This window comes from Leptosomus discolor, chromosome 14 (assembly GCF_034619465.1).
Source record: "Leptosomus discolor isolate bLepDis1 chromosome 14, bLepDis1.hap2, whole genome shotgun sequence".
NCBI lineage: Eukaryota > Metazoa > Chordata > Aves > Leptosomiformes > Leptosomidae > Leptosomus > Leptosomus discolor.
This window is the reverse complement of record NC_141404.1, coordinates 1,344,636-1,365,833: the sequence shown is the minus strand read 5'-3', so window position 1 is coordinate 1,365,833 and position 21,198 is coordinate 1,344,636. Positions and strand designations below refer to the sequence as shown.

At 46.2% G+C, this 21,198-nt stretch overlaps 1 protein-coding gene across 1 annotated transcript; it reads left to right on the top strand.

Annotated features, from left to right (window-relative positions):
- Positions 1-457: 457 nt before the first annotated feature.
- LCMT1 (leucine carboxyl methyltransferase 1) lies at positions 458-21,198 on the top strand. Its single transcript, XM_086473078.1, has 11 exons — positions 458-555; positions 1,784-1,875; positions 2,470-2,591; positions 4,058-4,134; positions 4,790-4,851; positions 12,811-12,913; positions 14,762-14,882; positions 15,667-15,768; positions 16,158-16,249; positions 18,997-19,094; positions 20,835-21,198. Exons 1-11 carry the CDS (start codon positions 458-460, stop codon positions 20,855-20,857), a joined length of 990 nt encoding a protein of 329 aa, XP_086329204.1. The 3' UTR covers positions 20,858-21,198.

Sequence of the window (21,198 nt, the reverse complement as noted above, 5' to 3'; positions counted from 1 at the left end):
CCCGCCAGGAGCCCCGGATGTTGGCGGTAGGCAGCGCCAGGGTGGCTCCCCCGCCCGCTGCCCTCTCGGGAATGTGGGGCGCTGCTGTTTCGGGAGCGGCGGCTGGGCCGGGCTCGGAGCGCGGGGACCGCCCCTCCCGGAGCGTACAGCCCCGGAACCCACGACCATCCCACACTCCTGGTGGCGTTATGCCTGAGCGTCCCTCAGACTACAACTCCCGGCTTCCCTTGCGGTACTGCCGCCTTTCCTGGGCGGGGCGGTGCAGCCCGCGCTCTCTCATTGGCCTCAATGGGAATGGACGAGGCCTTAGACCAATCGCTGTTGAGCTATGGCGGACCGCCCTGCGGCAGCCGCCCAATGAGGGGCGGCGGGGGGCGGGCCGCAGGGGTGGTGGCGGCAGCGGCGGGCGGCCGAGCCTCCCGCGCTGCCCGGGTGCGGCCCTGCCCTCGCGCCCTCCATGGCGGCCGCTGCCCGCGACCCCCTCTCCGCCGCCGGCCTCGACGAGGCGGACGAGGCGGTCCGGGGCACCTGCGAGGACGCGTCCGTCTGCAAACGGTAGCGGTGCCTGGACGTGGGGAGGGCGGCGGGGCGGGCCGAGCCACTCCGGCGTCCCCCCGCACCGGGCCGCGGCCGCACCCCGGGGCGGTGCTGGAGAGGGCGGGCAGAGTGGGCGGAGAGGCAGCGAAGCGGCGACTGGTCCCTGGGAGGCCGGGCTGGAGGAGAGGGGGAGAGAACCCCCTCATTTCTCGGGTGCCGCCGTGCCCGGTGGTGCCGGTGTCCTTTGCACCGGGGCCCCGAGCGGCTGCCCGGGGAAACGCCCGCAAAGCTGCGTAGGGAGCTGAGCTGTACGTGGGAGAATAAACTCCCCAGTCTCGTCAGAGTTTCCCTTGAAAGGGTGGGTGTTTGCTCCGAAGGCGCTTTGCGCTTGGACCCCCAGCTTTAGCCCTCGGGTTTGCTGTAAACTTTCCTGCTCCTGTTACCGAGCACCTGCCCGGTTTTCAGCTTGGAGTTTGGTTATAAAACAGCACGCAGCGACAGCTGGAATTACACTCTCCAATAGCGGGGGTCAGAAATTTCAGTAGAGTTGGACATCTCGGGGGGAAAAAAAATCTTGATATTTTTCAGAATTCTTTATTTTGCCTCCTCTGGAGGGTGGGTGCTGGGAGGGTGATGAGTTTTGTTGCCCTGTTGTGCACGGGCATGCATTTCACTTCTGTTATTGCTGACTTTTTGTGCTATCCTTTTAATATTGGTGGAGCAGCAAATTGTCAGGTGGTTGCATTTGGTTTTGAGAGTTTACCTTTTCAAGCCAGTGGTAAAACTAGTAAGTTCAATTCCAATAGAATAGCACTGTTGTCTGCGTTAAAGTGGTGTGTAGAAGCTCTGCAATAAGTGCAAACAGCTCGTAGCATAACGATGTGTAGAAGTGAAGTGCTTTGTGTGCGGTCTGAGGAACTTTAGACAGAAAATTCCTCTGTTTGCTGCATCCTCAAGGAGGAAATATTTGAGATTAGGGTCTTCACTTGCAGAGGTTCATCAGATAGTCCGGAGGCCATTAAAAAGATCCTCATTTATTATGGCAAGAGCCAACGTTTTTTACTAGGCTTTCTATAACCTCTTAATTGAAAGAGTTTTGTGTATTTAATGGGTTTTTTAAACCATGTCTGCATGCACACACCCAGGTCAGGGAGTGACCTTTTCAGCCTTGTATCTTTTAAAGTAAATCTTGGTGGTCTTATTTCATAATTCTTTTTTTTTTTTCTTTTCCCCCTCTGCGGGACAGGTTTGCTGTCAGTGTTGGCTACTGGAAGGACCCTTACATCCAGTATTTTGTGAGACAATCCAAAGAAAGAAAAGCACCTGAAATCAACAGAGGCAAGTTGGCACGTGGATGTGAATGAAGCCAGTGAAACGGGTTCTTACTGGTCTTGAAGAGCACCTGACAGAACCTCCCTGTCCTGGGTATCACAGAGTGTAGGAAATAGGTAGAAGAAAGATACAAGTTTTCTTCACAGTAATGATTCCACACTATGCTGGATCCTTTAAACTTTATTCTTTAAACCAAAGCGCTTATCCTTTGCTTTCTGTGTTCTGAATGGAATGTCTCTGTGTCTCGGCGTGCGGTAATCTCTACAAAGCAACCAAAAATGTTGATTTGACCCAGGCCGGCAGGGTACGTCACCTCTGGTCTGTGCAGAAGTGTGCACACCAGCTAGAATTGTTCTGCTCAGTTTGAGGTGAAACTTGACTAAAACTGCTATTTAGCCAATGAATCCTGTTTTATCAGTGCATCAGATCTTGTTAGTAATTAAAAAAAACCCCAGCAAAACCCCTAAGGTGTCTTAAAGACAGTGTTATTCTTCCTAAGAAACACTGGGTTTTAGATGGACTACCTAAAAATCTTAATGAGTGTTAAACATCGGTATTATATGAAAATAATAGTTAAAAACAAACTATTTTTTTTAACAGGCTATTATGCTCGTGTTCATGGAGTCAGTTATCTGATCAAAGCTTTTCTAAAGAGGACCGAGTGCAACTGTCAAATTGTTAACCTTGGTGCTGGCATGGATACCCTGTTCTGGAGATTAAAGGTAACGACAGCAGGGGGGAACGAACCTGGCTGGAGCCGAAGGTTCGTGTGGCCGTGTGAAGCCCTCCTGGGCGAGGGCTGGTCCGTGCTGCCTTCCGGAGCAGCCCGGAGGTGTGCAGCGGGGCTGGCTGGACAGCAGGCTCTCTGCCTGCTCTGCCTCCCTTCTCAGGTGCCTACAGTTGGGTGAGGGACCTTTAAACCTCAGTGCCCGGGTTTTGGCTTTTCCGGAAAAGTGCGTGACACGAAGCTGACCTCTAGTGGACTTTGAGAATAGAGCTCGAACTCCACGCTTTGCTGTCCTCTAAGCCGTAATATTTCACTTCTTTATCCTATATTAAACAGCAATAAGGTACTAGTGCACAGGATTGTACAGGCTGTATTTAAATCTTACTGAGTTATTTATATAAATGTGAGTTTTATATGTGTAAGTTTGTATGTCTGTGTGCATGTATGTGATTCCCAAAAATTCAGATTATTCAGGTATTATATGATAGCGTCATTCTGCGTGAACACACCTCTAAGTCATCTTGTCATCTTCTTAGTGTTTGCATTTGTAAATTGGTTTCTGGAAGAAAGCCCAAGGAGGCCAGTCCCATTTTGCTTGGACACAATTTCAGTCAGTGGAAGGGAAAAAATAATTTTTTTTTTTCTGACATGTGAAGCTTTTTACTTACCTGCATTCCTATGAAAACTCTTGTCAATACGCAGTTTGATGAACTTTCCCGTAACAGTGATTTTAAAAGCTAAAGCAGGCTCTGTAACTCCAGTTCTTTCTCCTTGTAAAGAGCAGGTGTGGAATAACTAACGTGCAGAGGGCAGGACCCAGTTAACAGAGCGCTGTGGGGTCCTCGCTGCTGGTTTAAGGCCCTGTGCAGCAATTCATGAGATGGGCAGGCTGGCACGAGCAGTACGTGTCCGTCACAAAAGGATTGCTGCATGGGGAGAAACTTGGTACAGCTTGTCTATCAGGTGTCAGATAGTGACAACGTGAAATGAAGAGGTTTTCCCCTTTTTTGTAGCAGAGGAGTACTGACGTGCTTGTAGTCTGGCTGCTGGTTTGAGGACAAATCGCGGAATGTGGTCATTTTCTGTGTAAACCTGTGCAAAATGTCCCTGCCTCCTCTCTTAGAAGAATATACTGAAGATCATGGTAAATGTTGTAGTAGTTTGCTGTTCTGTGCTCTTCTAGAGCCTGGTAATATATTGTTGGAATATATGTTTCAGCCCAGGGTTGCTGCATTAGATAAAATGTGAAATAATTTCCATAATGCTTAGAGGATATTCTAATGTCTCTCAACTGTTTTTGTTGGGTTTAGGTTGTGTTTTTTTAAGCTGTGGGACATTAAGTTATACTACTGTTACAAATGCTGGTGTAAGCTAAACCAAAACTGGTTAATTGATATCATCTTGTCATGTGCCTGTGAAACTTCACTGTCCCTAATTCTAGACTCTTGCTTCAATTCTCAGGATGAAAATCTTCTCCCTACAAAATACTTCGAGGTGGATTTTCCAATGATAGTTGCCAGAAAAATTCATAATATCAAGTAAGTGAGATGCTCTCGTTCAGCTGTGTGAAACCAAATGTAAGCAGGAATTGCAGGCTGCAGTTGTGTTCTCTCTCTTCTGAGGAACTCGCCGTGCTCTGGGATCTAGAGTGAAGGTTTCGTTACGCTGGCAGGTCACGCACGTGACTGTGCAGCCGCGCTTCCCAACCGGAGAAGTTGCTGTGTGGAAGCTTGAGGGAGGCGAGCAGACTTAATTACGTGCGATGTAACGGGCAGGGGAAGCCTTGCCGTGATTAGAGGCGATTAAGGCTTCTCTTACTTTGGAAGACAGTGCTAAATTCCCAGACTGGCACGTTCAGTTAGGGAGGTACGGCCGCTGGTACGTGACTGTGCTGTTTGAAGGGATACATCAAGGCTTACGGAGGGTGCTTGAAGAGAGTTTCTGGTTTTCTCTTGAAAGATTACCTCAAAAGTTAAGAGTCACTGGGTATAAAACTCAACTGTGACTTAGTACTAAGTCTAACTTGCAAACGTTTTTATTTCCAGTAGAGGGCAGAGGTATTCTCTTGTCTGTTTAACACACACACACACACACACACACACACATATATATATATGTTAAAAAAATGAAAATTGTAAGCACGCTGTTAAAGAAGCTTAACTGCTCAGAGATGCTTCTTCCTTCTTCCCACAGATCAAAACCTCCCCTGTCAAAACCAATTATGGAATCCCATTCAGGAGACTCTCTTCTAATAGGTGAGTCATCTTAAAAATAAGTCGGTGATGTACTGCAGCACTTTTAAAACTTTTCTGATCATTTTGTTCTGCTATGTGGGAAGGCTTTTAATGTTTGAAATGCTGTTTGGACAGAGAATTGGGAGGGAAAAGAGGCTTGTTTCTTCTCTTACAGACTCCTGCCCATTTGTTCTGTGTAATGTTAGAAATGTCTTCTCTTCAAGTGGTTTTATTCTGCCAGAAAGTTGGGTTTTTTCTTTCTCTCCCTCATGTAGCTTAAGTTATGTTTTTTTCCCTGTCACAGAAAAGGAAAAAATGCTGCTGATGGTCACGTATATGGGATTAAAATATCTATTGAGCGTTTTCCTCTGTCTTTTTCTGTCTCATAAAGAGCACAAGCCTACATTTAGGGGAGTCTTCACAGAAGAAAGGCAGCCTGCAAAGCCCACCCTCAGAGCCAGTGCTGTTCGTTATGTTATTACGAGGACATTAGGTTCAGGTGGTGTCACGTGGTTGTAGAGCCTTGGCTTATGGTTGTAGAGCCTTGGCTTATGGTTGTAGTGCCTTGACTTACAGCCTCGTTGGGTTTGTGTCAGGGCTGTAAGTCAAAAACCTCTTTACATGTGGGAAAACCCCCCGAGTTCCGTTGGGTGAGGTTTTCACTGCCCGAATCGCAGGTACTGCACTATGGGAGCTGGTTTGGACTCTTTAGGAGGAGCAGTAACGATGCGCATCAACGACACCAGCTGATTGGCGTGAGCGGATCTGAGCCGGAGCCGGCAGCGTTTGCTGTTCCCTGGTGGGATTGCGTCACACGCGCCGTTCCAGCGAAGGGTCTGGCGCGCTTGCGAGGGCCCCCCAAAGAGCGAGGAGGAGCAGAGAGAGCGGGGAGCTGTGCTCGTCCTGCCGGCGGCGAGGTGTGGGTGTTTCGCCCCGAGGCTCTTTCAGCGCTTTGACTTGGATCAGAGCTGCCTTGGCTGCGCCTGTTTATGCGAGTTACGCACGTCTTGTTGCTGCCCATGGGAGGGTTTTGACTCCCCAGCCTTGTAGTTGCCATTTGAATGGCAGAGTTCTCCCTTGTACCTCCAGGTCTCAAAAGATGAAAGCCCAGCGCCCCCGTCTCAGAAAAAGGGCTCCCCAGTGCCACCGTGGTTCTGCCAGGAGACCGTGTAACACCGTACCCCCTGCAGGCAGGGAGATGCGGTGTAGGCGCCGTCCGAAAGGTGTTGAGGCAAGGTCGGTCAGGAGGGTTTGATAGTATTTGTGTTACTGAACAGCTGGAGGTACGTCTAGTACGGGAAAAGAACTGCAAAGCCATCAAGTTGCAGGGGTGTATTGTAATCAAAAGCTACTAATTAGCAAGTCACAGCAGTCAACAGCAATTAATGTATCACTGTTCGAATGTATTGGAGTGGCTTATTTCTCTAAAGCTGTTTCTCTTGTTCTTTCTCAGCGCTGGGTTTGAAATACCTTAGAGCAGCAATTTTACTGTAGCCAGGCTGGTGTAGGCTCAACTACACTGGGGTCTTTGAGACGTAGCATAATGCCCAGATATTCGGAGATGGTGGAAGTCTGTTGTGGAATCCCAGTTTGAACTGGCATTTGATGGCCACAGGTCAGTTTGAGTGAAATCCGTGTGGGAGCTCTCATTTAAGGACATGTTAGTGGCACTGCTTCACATGGCAGTGTCACCAGAAGAGGCTGTGGACTAAGTAGACAAATCAAAGAGTCAGATGGATAGAGATTTCTTACAGATCTAAAGGAACTTGACAATGAATTCACTCAGCTACTAACTGGTATGTACCCTCTCCTTTTAAAACTGTCTTAGTGCCTGAGAACTGGAAGGTGGTGGCTGTGACTCAAATGGGCTCTGGGAGAGATCCAGGGAACTACAAGCCAGTAGGACTGATGTCTCTACTGGGCAAGTTGGTAGCAAGTCTAACAGAGAGTTAGTGGAACAGAGGAATAATATAATGTGGTGAGAAAGAGTCGGCATGGCTTTTGTAAAGGTAGGTTGTGCCTCACAAACCGATTTGAGCTCTCTGTAGGAGTCAACAGATGTGTTGGAAAAGGCCATCCGATTAGCATAGCTCTTGGATTTAAAAAATGTGTTTTGACAGTGTCCCTTCCCAAAGCGTGCCAAATTGCACGGTTGTTGTGTGGGGAAGGAATGGTTCTCATATGGATAAAGAGCTGGGGATGGAGGGTAGGCATATGTTGTTAATTTTCATTATGGAGGGAGATGGAGATCTGTGCTCAAGGATATGTTGTTGTTCAACACTAAGAAATGATTGGGAAAATAGAGTGATTAGTAAGTGGCAGCTTGTTGGCAAGTCCAAACTCTTCAGAGTGGTAAAGAACTTGTGAAATTAGTGACTTGGTGATAAATTCAATGTGGATTAATATAAAGTGATGCACATGGGCGGAAAAAATAGTTTGTGCCTCACATGTAAATGATAGGCTGCTGGCTGATCGTTGCTGCCTGCGTGCGAGCTCTGGGTATTATAATAGATAGATATATGAAAACATTGGCTCAGCAGTGGTCCAGAAATCCAAATCAAATTTAAGGGTTCCTAGGAAAAAGGTAAATGCCAGTATTAGTAGTACGTGTTTGCCCTCTTTTTGTCTTTTCCCTAGGTAGCTGCTGTTGGCATCTGTGAGAGGCAGGATACCCCCTGGGGGGACCTTTGGTCTGTCCTGGTACAGCTGTTAGGCTAGCGCAGTGGTCTGGGGATACCGCCTGTCGCAGGGGTTGTAGTGGGGCACAATGGAGCAGCATTTCCGGGTAGGGAAATGTTACTCATTTTTGTGGGTTTTGGGGTGGGGATATGGACCCAGGATTTTAGAATCTTGGGGAGGGAGGTTGTCCCATCCTGCCCCCGCCTCCCCAAAGCTGTTCCATACTGCTGTCCCATGAATACCAGGAATGATTTGTTTAGATGCTTTGCAATTTGATTTTTGAGTTGTTGTAATATCAGTTGACGTGACTTTTGTTCTCTCACCGCTTTTCTTCTCGCACTGAGTGTTTTCATTTCACGAAGCTGGTGCTAATAGGCAGCTTCGTCAGTGTCAGGGCAACAGTTCTGTGACTCTGTGATCTGCTTCCTCCTTGCCCGTCAGCCAAAGCAGTGACAGCGTGGTTCGCCATTCAGGCGTGGGTATTTGTGGCCTCTGCCCGCGAATAGCAGCAAGATGGCACTTGTCATTGAACAGCTTTGGCGGTTCCTGGGGAATGTTCGATCTCGGGGGAAGGCAGAGAATCTGTGCAGTGGTTTGACATTGCTGTGGCAATTCCAGGTTAAATTGTTTTCAAAGTTCAGAGGCAGTATCTGGTTTATGATGCAGTTCCCAGTGTTGGGAAGTTAGTCCTCCACCTTTGCTACCTTGCAAGTGCAAATTACACTCCAATGGACTATTACCTTTCAGTGCCACTCGTACACTTCCAGCCTCTGTCTAGTCCAGCTTTGGGGGCTGGTTATTTCAGCTGCTTTTTCCCAACTTTTTCAAACTTGCTTGTGGCCCAGTGCAGACATCAGGGGTGTTGCTGTCTTGGTGCCTTGCGTGCCTTGCGTTGGGGGTGATCCTGCGCTTGCAAGACAAACTACGTTTCTTCGTGTTCTGACACGTACCCTGTTCTGATGCTGTAGTTGAGAAACAACCTGAATGAGACCAATACTGTATCGTGCCTGTGAGCCTGACCAGGTTGGATGGGCTGGTTGTTTGTAAAGCTGCTGAAGGTACCTTAGGATGAAAATCCCGATGAAATTAATTTGAGTCAATAGTATCCTGCATGCTGCCTCTTGGAAGACTTCCAGGAAATGGTTTCACTAATCTGAGAGCAAGGAAAGAAAACTCTGAACTCTTGTAGCAGAGGAAACGCTGTGCTTGTGCGCCTGGGGTTCTGTAACGCTGCTTCAGCAGACGGATTGAGGTAGCAGGTGCCTGAGGACCACATAAACGGAGCATTTACTTGCTGGTAGCATGTTTCTGCGAAGAAGAATTCTGTTGTAGCGAGGTCAAAATGCAACCATGAGCAGCTCCTGCTACTATTCAGTTGCTGCAGTGTCTAAGTACCGTCTAATGTGTCTAAATTTGAACCACTTCTATTGTTACTCCTGTGCCAAAAGTCACAGAAAATATACATACAAGCGGTACGATTGAGCAAAATGTTCTCCGTTGCGTTATGTTCCCCATTGCCTGGGGAACAGAAGCGTGCACCTCGGCTGAGAGAGTCTGCGTTGGGTACGTGGGGTGGGCTGGAGTGGTGGGCCTCCTTTTCTGTCTCTCCTTCACCATCCCTCCCTTGTATTTCTCAAAGGAAATCTGAATCTGCTATTTCTCAAACCTTCGTGTCAGACAAGTACAAGAGAGAAACTTTGTACGTAACTGAATGTGCTGAGTGTGAGCATCACAAAGAAAACCAGAAGGGAGCTCTGTGCTGTAGGGAAGAACATCGTGACCAAACAACTTTGCTAAAAACCGGTGTGCAGTGTTGGCACCTGGATTAGTGCTTGGAACATGGGATTTTCGATGGATTAAGCAATGAAATGTCGCTGGCGATGCCAGCATTAGGGCAGCTGGCCTGAGTCACAACAAGGTGGCCCTATTTATTTGAAAACTGCCACTGACTGGAGTGTTAGCGCAGCGTGGGTGGTGGCAGCGGCCCGGCCAGGAGGGAAGGCGGCAGGGCTTCTGGCAGGGCAGAGATCTGATGGAGCGTGCGGGGCTGTCGTCTGTGGGGGGTCACTGTGGCAGACGCCTTCGGGAGAGTGAGGTTACAGCAAGAAAAAAAAAAAAAAGAGTAGGGTTTTAGAGAACAAAAAAAATTGATTCAGTTAAAAGAAACTTCTTGTTTATGAGAAGAAATCAGGGGAGCCCGTGTGACTCTGCTACCAAGCTGAAACTTGCTTTTTCTGTTTCGGCTGCTCTGTAGATAGGCAGATAGTGTGAAACACGTTTGCGCCAATGCTGCTCGGTCAGGGTGGCAGCATATTTGCACATTTTCATACTTGGAGCATGAAACTCTGCAATAAAGTAGGGATTGGTGCCATACCATGAACTAGCAGCACGCTGTGTTCCTCCAGGCTGGGAACAACGGCAATTCCAGCTATCATCAGCTGCCATTGCCTCGCAATCAGTGAGTGACTGCTATCCGAGTGTGAAGTGATGGAGCAGTTGTCAGTCAGATTTTAAAATCTTGAGGTTGTTTGCCTAGTTAAGTATGAGCTCTTCATCCCTATGACTTCATCTATAAAGTTTTTTTTTAATGCCGTGTATAGGTGAAAGGTGGAAGCCAGCAGAAAATCTTACCAGGAAGTTTGGAAGAGGCTTAGCTTAAACTCTTCCCTCTTACTTTTTTTTCCTTTTGCCTCTCTTTTTGCATTTTAAAGTCGACTAGTGTAAATTTCGTATTTTTTCCCAAAGATTTCCTTCAAGATGAAAGCCTGGATCATAAATGTTGAAATATATGAGTTATGGAGATATTAATGAAGTGCTTTCAGATAGGTTTAAAATGCACAATTTTTAGCAATTGTATCAGCTTGCATATAAGGAGTGTGCAGCTCTGCCTCGGTACTATCTGTGGTTGTGTTTGCCAACAGCCATCAATGGAGAGCTGAGGGGAGCTGGCAGGAAAATGTGTGGAGGAGCAAGTACATTCTGTTTGAATGGACCAGAGAAGGAGAACCAGGCAGCCTGGATACTGGAGATGGAAGTAAAGTGGTTGCAGCTGGAGTAAAAGGCTTTTGAAGAGAGGAGGACGATTCATTCCTCACCAGCTTTCTTGGCCTTTTAAAGGTTTCTGCTGCAAGGAGTCCTGTGTTGAGGCATTAAACGTACTTGGCTTTAAGGTTTAAAGACTATTTCCGCTGAAGCAAATCACTCTTGAAGAAACCTGTTCTAGTCTGGTGTTTGTTAAAGTAGTTAACTTGGAATAACCAGGCTCTGGCTGTACGGGAGTTGGGTTTCACTTGTCCACAGCCTCCATCTCCAGCCGCCTGCGGGGCCGCGCAGCTCGGCGCGGAGGATCGGCCAGGTCGCTTCCTTTGGCCATCCCCGCTCCCACCGTGTCGGCCATAACAGAAGTTCTGTGGGGTTTGTTCAGGTCTATACTGGCTTATTAAAAACAATTTTAGTATTTTGATTGCTGAAATCTGAGTTATTTTGAAGGACAGTTTTTCTAACCTAGAGTTTGAGAGGCTTTGCTCTTTCCTGTTCTTCAGTGATAAAAATGCTTGAATCAAATGGTGTGAGCGAGAGACATTTACTTCCACCTCTGAAGTGTTTGTACTGCTTCTGTTACTGGAGCACTTAAAAATGTTTGTAGGTTATTTCTGGTTATAATTAGCATACTCACATGTCCAAGTCAATGAAGCTGGACAAGAAGATTGCATTAATTTCCTACTAATTATGGTGACTGACGCTTACTGTGCTGTATCTCCGGACAGCAAACCAATCACTACAGAGATACTTCCCTGTGTGTGGTAGGGGTTTTTTGTGTGGCTTTTTTTGATGCCATTATCATGGCCTTGATATAATAACTTAAATAGAAGGGTGTGGGAAGTAGTAAAGCTATTACAGAACATGCACATGGAAAAAAGCCTTGACTCAAAATGTTGAATCATTTGCCGCACAACTCCGCGTGAACCGCTCTGGTTTCCGTATCTCTTCAGAAGCGCTGCGGGAAGGACAGCTATTGTCGCTTGCCAGCGCCATTTTCAAACAGTTGGTCACTTGAGAACTAAAAGGAGGGACATCTTCCAGAATGTCTGAAGCGCTGCTTGATTCAATAAGTCACCTTCCCCCCCCCCTCCAACCCCCCATTTATTTTTTTCCCCTCTCCTGAAGCAGAAAACGCCTTCTCTTCAGCCACTTGGCTTCTGTTTCTCTCTTCACCTGCCTCTTGACGTCTGCTCCCGTAGTGCAGGATCCCAAACGGAGCTGTGCCAGAGCCGGCTGCTGCAGACAGATACGGACTGGCTGTCACGAGACCGCTGTGAAGCCCTGCTCTGGGGGTTTGTCACTGGCTAGCTGGCCTTGCTGCTTGCTCTCGTGTGGTAAAGAGGGGGAAATGATGTGCTATTCCGTCCTAATGACTTCGCTCTGGTAAAGCTGAAGCACGGAAGAGCAATCTGATATATTCCCGCAGAACTTGCCGACTTTAAATGTAAAGCGGGGACTGGGCTCATCTGGTTGAGTTGGTTGCAACTGGTTGTCAGAAGCCCTGATCGCGAGATGCCCAGGTTGCTGCTGGCTTCCTCGCAGTTTTGCTGGTACGGCGAAGCGTCTTTTGACTCCAGTGCTAGTTCCTGCTTCGTGTTGGAAAGCATTTACAGGAGCTTGCTGCCTGTGGTGTCCCAGGGTGAATGTTTGGTTCTCAGAATACCTTTTCTAATTTGACTCTACACTTAAATGCCATCGCTAAATCATACAAAAAGGCTAAATGATAACTTTTTTTTGGCCCCCAAATCTGTGTCTGATACCCATATGTATTACATAGCTATATGTAGTGTTAGTTTCTGTATCTGTATCTATTGTTAATATTTGGAACATTGTTACTCTTCACTTAGTTTTTCAGAAATTGATGTACGTTTTTTTTAATCTAGTTCCTTATGTACATACGTTGGGTCATCTAAAAAGACTCTACAAACAAAACAAAAAACCCTGCCTTAATATTCACTTTTCTCTTCTCTCTGCATTCCTTGAAACCATGGTAACGGATGGGATGGCCTATCTGCATTAGAGTGGCTGCAGAGTGAGAGAGTATGCTTATTGCAGAGTCTGATGCTAATTTATCACCGCCAGTTAACCGAAACAATCAGGTTTAAGGGAAATTAATGTTTTAAAAAGAAGAGTTTACTGTTATTTGCTAGGTATAACAGAGCGAACTTTGCCTTCAAATTCGTATGTTCCTGTATTGTATTTTTTGATTTCATCCCTCTTATTTGTAACCAATAGTCTCTCAAAATTTTAAACTTGCAGATTCTCACAGCCTAGACTCCAGTCGATATTCCATAGTAGGAGCAGATCTCCGTTTCTCATCAGATCTGGAGGAAAAGCTAAAGAAACATAACCTGGATATACAGTAAGATTTCTTTATTTTTAATGAGGGCTTGTGGAAGCGTGCTGGTGAGAGTAAAGTCAGGCTCGGGCACACAGTATCTGCACCCAGGGCTTATTATGCGATTTCCATGGTTACCTTTGCCGGAGCCCTTTGAGCAGAAGGAATTGTTCAGACACCTCCTGCAGCCTCCCTGAGCCGAGCAGGCTGGCGTTGCCGTGGCCGAGTCTGAGGCAAGGTTGTTCCTGGCATAGTCTGTTCTGCAAACTGCCGTTCTGTCCTTCCTGAGAAGATCAAACACTCTGGAACTATTTGCTGCTGGTTCTCAGCACGCTGGGGAGAATGAAGTATGGCTTTCTGTGCATGTGCTTCTGGTGGCTGCTGCTCTTCGGGGGGTGTGATCCTTTGGCAGGAGTAAAGCCCTTGGTGCAGGGCAGGCAGCTCTGATTCCTTCTCGCTTTCCCCCGTCGCTTGCCCTGGAGGGGATGAGTTCCCGCAGCAGCCATTTTCTGCCTCAGAGTTCATACGAGTTTTCTTTCTCTGCTTCATGAATTTAACTCCTTTAGAGATTTCTAAGAGTTACTCCTTACTTGAATTGGTTGAAATTTTATTGATAGAATCAGATGTTATTCAAGGGGAGTCTCTAAACTAGAAATGTGTCAAAATGTCATAAATTGCCTTTTTAAAGAGTTGGTTCGGTTGCATTTAGTTTTATTGCTGGCTGACGGGCAGTACCTAGATCAGTGAACATCTGCCACCCCTATTGGAAGGGCTGCAGGAGCCCAGATTTCTAAGAGCTTAGCTGGTAAAATGAAGAACAATGCTGTCAAATGTTCAATTATTTCAGAGTTTTATCTTGGTAATTATTTTCTATTGCCTCCACTTAAACCCCCTATTGTTCCCTAGACCTTCTGGTCAAGCGATTGCCATGGAGTCCTTTGAGAACTTCCCTCCGGAAGCTAATCGCTGGGATTTGATTGTTCAAGCGTTAGGCTTCTGGAGGGGGCAGGATTTAAGTTTTCAGAGTGGATGATGGACATACCTTTCAAATATGAGATATATTTATAGCGGCTATCTGGCTGGGTGGGAGAGAGCATATGGGTAAGCAGAATGCATCAAATTGCCATTTAAATTTTTACACTTCCATCTTTTGAAATCTTGCCTTGCTTGCCTACATTGCTGCTCCTTGTGGAATTTCTCCTGCTTCTAGTGACTTTTCCTGTTCATTCTAGCAATTAAAAGAAAACTCTGTAATTCTAAGGAACATTACTTGTGTAGATGTCTATTTTTTGGGGTTTTTTTGTAAATGGAGGAGGAAGAGGCAATGTGCGAACTAGAGACTGAATTTTGTTAGGTAATAATATGTGAAGCTTATTTTGCAGATATTGAACAGATTTGTCTAATTAAAATTATTTTAAGAACTTTTTTAGAGAGAAAAGGGTTTTTTTTTTCCAATTTGTATTTTACTGATCTCTAAAAGAGTGCGGATTGTGTATACAAGGTACAATTCTTCTGCAAAATGAATTTTGATGTGTACTTTCAGTTCATGCTGTCACAGTTCAGAGAAGACTTAGAGAACACACATTCTTCTGTCTTCGTAGTGTGGCTGACTTAGGGGGGATTGTTTCCTAATGCCTCTGCCTTGTAACCATGGGTGACCCCGCGGTTAATTCGTTGACTGTCAGAAAACCCCGTTCTAGTCAACCTGATGAAGTGATTTCATTCATTAAAAGGGTAAATAAAAAAGTTCATTAAAAGGGTAGCTCTTTTAAGAAACTTTGGGGACACGAAATGACTTGCTTGCTAATAATTCTTTATAGATTTTTCTTGTTCTTTGCTAGAAATAGTTCTCTTGTTTTTTTTGTTTTAAAGTTTGCCAACGCTTCTGGTAGCGGAGTGTGTGCTGGTTTACATGACACCACAGCAATCTGCAAATCTTTTAAAGTGGGCAGCAAGCACTTTTCCAGTGGTGATGTTTATAAATTATGAGCAGGTAAAACAAAAATGGCATTTTAAGACCTGCGTTATTGTCATAAAAATTGCTCTCGAAAGCGGGAGTTCTGCTTGTAAACTAGGAGTTGGCCATATCCTTTCGTATAGACAGCAGTTTCTGCTGAATTTCTTTAGAATAATGTGTTTTATCTTGTAGATCTGTTAGCTCGTTGCAAAGAACATACAGCTATTCTGAAAGCCAATTTCTGGGCTATGTTGAACCAAAATAACTGAGACTTAATCCATATGTGGAGAAAACCGTAGAATATTGGTTTAGATAAGACAGAGGAAAAAGAAATGATGGTGAATGTTGGAAATGAGCGTATAACGTTACGTAATTCCCTCTCTGTGTTCTTTGGCAAAGTGGAGCAAAAATCCTATCAGCCCGAACTCAGCTTCTCTGTATGGAAGTAAAATGCTGCCTCGGGGGAACTAGGTGGCTCCAGGAATTAGCAGCAGGATCTTCCAAGCTGTAAATCACTGCTAGAGAGCTGAACCACGTTGCCAAGAACTTAAAGCAGAGTCAGTTTTCAGTGCCCGGTCCCCGTGTCTGTAAAGGCAGCAGCATTGTCACCGTTAAACTAGCAGGCAGCTGCGAACACGAGGTAGCTGAGGAGGTTGTGGCAGCGGGGTGAGACCTGGTGTAAGGCTGTGAAACTTCCTGTAGTGCTGCCCTGTACGTTTTATGACATAGACCACTCGAGAGTTTAACCAAGTTACTGCTTTTCACTGCGATGACGTTCTTTTCGGAAGGGGGAACACTTTTGTCTCCTTCTCTACCTGAGGTGAATATGACGGACCGGTTTGGACAGATCATGATTGAGAACTTGCAGAGACGACAGTGTAACCTGGCTGGAGTGGAAGTCTGCAGATCCTTAGACTCTCAGGTAAAAGGGTCGCAGAGCTCTGGGTGTGTTTGATATCAAACTTAACCTGCTGCAAGGTCTGTCCCTGTGTGTGCCCTGTCAGGCTCAGGGCAGTGACCAAAGCGGGTTTAGGGTGGGGCACTGTTACAGTGGTTCCCTGGTATCAGTGCCGTGGTTGCTCGATGTCGCTTCGTTTTGGTAGTTGTACAAAAACTGCCGTAGATCAGCGCGCAGCTCCATCACTGTCCTCTCTGCGCAGAGGTTAGCAGCAGATGCTTAGAAAAGAGTATAAGAGCTCTTCGAAGGGCAGGTCAGACAGATGGCCTACAAAATCCTTCGGGGGGGAAAAACTGTTACCTGGTATTTTTCCTCAAGTCCTCTGAAAACTGTGCTGCTTGTTTATTTTACAGAGGGAACGATTGCTGTTAAATGGCTGGGAAACTGCACGTGCCATTGATATGATGAAAGTGTACAGCTTTTTGCCAGAGGCTGACATCAAAAGGTATTACTGATCGCTTGCTTGCGGCCGAAAGTCGTCTTCAGATGCCACTTCCATGGTAGTTCACGTCAATATGTAGCATGTGATCCCCGGTATAAGAGAGAGGAGGCTGCGTGTGGGTGCTAGCTGGGTGGATGGAACGTGTCTGAGTCTGAAGCTCTGCAGAGCCTTAAGGATAATGCCTGGAGCAACATTAGTGATCCAGAGGGTTATTGCTGCCAGGAGTAGCCTGGCAGTGGTGGTCTGTTGTTTGGGTGCGATATAAAGCATCTCATGACAGAGATTTGCAGATGAAAGGTGCTACAGAAGTGCTGTGTGGAGTTTTTACAGCGCCCTGTTCAGTACAGTCCTTGCGAACATCCAGCCTCCACAACACTAGATGGGTGGAGTCCTCAAATACACTCGGAACAGGCAGCCACTTTTCATGTCCCCAAGGGAGATGACATCCAGGTGTTTGCTCCAGTCTTGTAGGCCTAGGTAAGGTTACTTACCCATTTGCTTTTTTACTACAAGTGGGTGGAAAATGGCCGGTTCTGGTCTTCCCTCCTTTCTTCTTGGCAGCTTATTTAGGTAAAGAACCAAGGCAGGACAGTAATTTAGTGCTGTGACCTGTTGTACTATGCGAGCAAGGAGGGAGAGAGAGGAGAGGTGTGTCCAACAGATGGATGCATCTGCCATTCGTGCCGGCTTCATGAGCTGGACTGCTGGGTCTGTAGACAGAGCTCAGTACACAGAGGTGTAACTAAAGGCTGTTACAACAGTCAATAATCTGCATGGATTTTGTTAAATTTTTTGCATTAAAGAAAAGCTAGAAGGGGGAAAACTTTCTGATGAGTGACTTCTTGGGTATATAATATGAAGTGTGAATTGCTATGAGTCATTCATTAACTATAGTTTGAATGAGCTGAACAAGTTACCTTGGTCAAAACAAGTATTCACATGTGGGGATTTCTCAAACCATGGAACTGAACAGGTGAGTCTGAAAGTCATGGGTGGTTGTCCTGGTTTGAGCTAGAACAGAGCTAATTCTGCTCAGTGATTTTGCTTTTCAGCTCGGTCTCTCCTAACTGACTGCACTTTCTGAAGTCGACAGCACGTTTTTCCAGACAGTGGCTGCATCTCGTAGTGATAGAGCTTGGTGTTTAGAGTTAGTACCGAGGCATGGCATGCAGAAAGGCTTTTGCTTACACTTGCTCCTATCAAAACCAAGGTCACTGCTAAGTCTTGGGCGCCATGGTGGGGTGCCCTAAGTGAGCGAAAAGGTCACACGTGTGGGGAGGGGCAAACTGGGCAGGTGACCCAAACCCGACCAACTGAGTATTGCATCCCCTGGACGTCACAGTCAGTATAAAGCTGGGGGATCACAAGGGTTAAGCCCTCTCCCGTGGCCGGTGTCCGAGGAGGGCTCTGTCAGTCGATCCCTGCGTTCCTGAATCCAGTTCCCATCTGCTGCTGAGTCCAGCCTGGGACCTCCCCAGCGCCAGCCCTGCAGCGTCAGTGGGGAGGTATCGTCATCAGGGGGCCTGGGTTCAATATTGGGCTTGTATATATTTGTGTGCATTTCAGTATTTCCTTTCTACCATTATTATCTTTTACTGTTTCATTAAAGCTGTTGTAGTTTTCTTTTCTAACCCCTAAGTCTCTCCCTTACTCTGTCTCTCCCTTCTGGGAGGGGAGAGGGGTTAATAGGGAGCATCTGTCATTCCTGAGTGGTCAGCCCTGCCGCAGCCCCTGACAGTTGTTTAAACAGGAACGATGACTGTGTGGCTGTGCCATATGGCACTTGTGGAGAGACGTAGCTTGTACTTTTTTTGCAGCGTTTTTGACTACCTTAGATCTGTTTGGCTCCTTCCACCTGTTCCCAAATGCCAAGAAATAGGTTACGTAGACTCTGTCCTTCGGTATTAATGAGGCAAATAATTCTTTCTAGTTATAAAAATCTTAACAAAAGTATTTTTCTGCAGCACGTGCACATCTGTGAGTGTGTTTAGGAACTTTTGCCCCTCTGCCTCTTTTGATCCTCGCAGCAGCCCTTCCAAATATTTAGCATGGAAAATAAACACTCTGATATTCGGGTGATCTAGAGTGAGAGAGGGGAATGTGCCAGGTTAAACTTTTTTTTAAAGCGAGCACAGCTTGGGAGAAGTTCTCAGATTTGTTTGGAGGAAGACACTCAAAGATCTTACTTTAGGAATCCTAGGTAGGAACCATTTTAGGAAACAAATCCTCAGATCTTTTATGTACCATTTGGTTTGTGCTTCATCATGAGCTCATGTGGGAGAGTTGTTAGAAGCTGCACTGGTGTACCCATCACTCTTCCAAGAGATAATATGGACTTGTTGTGATTGTCTGGAGAATGTACTGTCTTCAACTGTTCACTGTAATCCTTTGGTAAAGATAAATCTCCTTCCATTAGGCTGTACTGTTGTGTCTGCTTAAATCCGGCAAGACCAGATACGTGCAGCGAAGGGGTTAGAAGAGAAATACTGGTATTTATGAGGAGTAATTCAGTTTATGAAATTCCAGGAATGAGAAGTTGAAAACATCCTGTGGGTCACTTGTCTCATACGTTGACAGCAAAGGCTAGGAGCAGCGTGGTATCTTCATCATGGACAAAGACCTGTATTAATTTACTGGAAGGTTGACTGCCTTGTTGGCCACGGTTTTCACTGCTGTGGGGTGTAGAAGACTGTGTTAAAAACTGTACTGAGGCTCCAGCTTGAATCACGATTTTTATTGTATTCCTACAGAATAGAAGGACTTGAATTCCTCGATGAAAAGGAACTGTTTGAACAACTAATGCAGCACTACTGCATCTGCTGGGCTTCGAAGGACAGCAGTAATCTGGGTAATGTTCCCCAGCATCTCGGAGGCGACCCTCCACGTTGAAACCTTATGGGGGAAGACGGGGACTATGTACACCCATGGTGAATGATGGAAGCATCCTGGCGCAGGGGTGGGGTCTGCTTCTCTGTCCTGTTGGGGCTGTGAACACCTCCCAGGTGGTGTCTCGTGCCTGGTTCTCCACAGCCTTTTGGGGGTTTGTCTGGGCACCCGAGTTGCCCAACAGGAAGCCTGTCCAGTACCGGGGAGTTAGAATTTTTACACGGAAAGATGCCGTATGGGTTACTTTAAATAACTGCCTCCTTTCTACTATCAGTGCTAATTGAAAGGTTTACAAATCCTATGCATCGAAGTGCCATATGGGCACACTGTATATGAAATCACAGTGTCCTGACAACATAAAAATAAATGTGTATTACTTAGCCCAGTCTTCTTCTGCACCGTCCCCATTTACATCCATCTGAGACTTAAGTTTTCCACGCTGCTTTCTCCTGGGGGGGAGAAAATTCCCTCTGAAGTTAACTCTTAAATGTTCCTTCTGGTCTTAAAATTCTGTCTCTCCTAGACTGGAATTTCTTTGAAACAGAGAGACTTGATTTATGCTTTATGTAGCGTTATGTGTGTTGCTGCTGCTTAGGAAATAATGAAATCAAAACAATTGTGGTTCGGGTGGAGGATGGATGTTTACAGCCATTATTTTTCCCAATTAGAAGGACAGCTCAGTTGAGGACGCAGCGTATCTCTGATTCTGTCTGCAATTTCAGGGCCTTTAGTCTTTCCAGAAAACTTCTCTGCCCTCCAGTTTATCTCTTTTTCCTCCCCTTCTCCTTCTCTGTCCTTTCTTTGCTCCTGACAAAGCAGTATGCAAGAACAAATTTTATTTGCTGTTCCATAGCAAATGTGAATAGATGTAACCTCTGCTGAGGTTGTGCAGCCAGACTGGGTAGCAAAGCGTCTGATAGAGCTGTTAAAACTCGATCTTCAGTACCCTGCTGCTGCTGCTGTAACAGAGATGCTAGCTTGTGGTGGCTGCTGACCTGATCCTACAGCTTCGACAGTTTTGAGCTGCAGAAATGCACATTTTCCATATGATTTCCTGTGGCTAAAAAGCGATGACTTAGTACAGAACTTATTTCTAGAGGAGCTAAGGCCAAAAAGTTCACCTGTTCCTAGTAGCCAGTATTCCTGGGGTATCCAGCGTTAGGCTTTGCTGTGATTAGTGAAGTATTTAGGACAGTTTTGGGTACTGAGGTTAAGTGATGCAGCTTATCTTAGAAGTCAAAAAAGACACGTCTCGAAGGCGAAAACCAAATGTCTGAGGCATGGATGGGCCTTAATCTAAAGCAGTTCTTTCTTCAGTGTGCATTTACTGCCCTCATTAATGGTGCTTTTCCCAGCTTTCTGGTTTCATTTCACGGGCAGACCCTTAGGTTCAGCAGCACCCTCTGTGTTGTTCCTTCTGCCATGAGTAACTTCAGTGCTCCTTCAGATTGGCTTCTTCAAATTAATTTGCATCACAGTCAGAAAAGGGTTAAAAAAGTACAGATCAACCTGTTTCCTAATTTCCTTTCTTCCCACCAAATCCTTTACATTTAAGTTTAAAAAAAAAAAACCAAACCAAACCTCAAATAAAAATAATTCTCAAAGCTTCTTCCTGTGTCTACCTGCCCTAGCAGTAGTGAAGTACAGGTAGTATAAGAATAAACACTTGTTTCTCCCCCCAACCCCCTTTCTTTTCCAACAGGTCTCGCAAACATCACGTTCTAGGGTATTTGCCGGAGGGAAGCCGTGGGCCCAGAAGCCGCAGCAACTGCCTTCTGCTTGAGACGAGGTCGCCGCAGCGATGGGACTTTGCATGTGCCAGCTTCGGTCTGCGCGTCTGCGAGAGCGGCGCCGGTACAGACGGCGGTGGGCGCTGCTGATGGCGACTGTCCTGGTGGCTTTTGGTAGTTTTAACCAATCTTGTGTGCCCATTGTGAGCAATCGTGACGAGGCGAGAGTTGCCTCCCGTTCCCAGATACATAATGACGGACTTCCGTAAGATGTCAGTAATTCCTGTTTAAAAGCTTGCCTTCCTTAGTTTAAAACTGAAAGTAAAGTGTTCTTGG

Coding starts and splice junctions, on each gene's coding strand:
- LCMT1 (XM_086473078.1), top strand. CDS start 458: ATGGCGGCCGCTGCCCGCGACCCCCTCTCCGCCGCCGGCCTCGACGAG. Junction 4,852..12,810: donor AGGAGACTCTCTTCTAATAG/GTGAGTCATCTT, acceptor TTAAACTTGCAG/ATTCTCACAGCCTAGACTCC. Junction 15,769..16,157: donor GCAGATCCTTAGACTCTCAG/GTAAAAGGGTCG, acceptor TTTATTTTACAG/AGGGAACGATTGCTGTTAAA.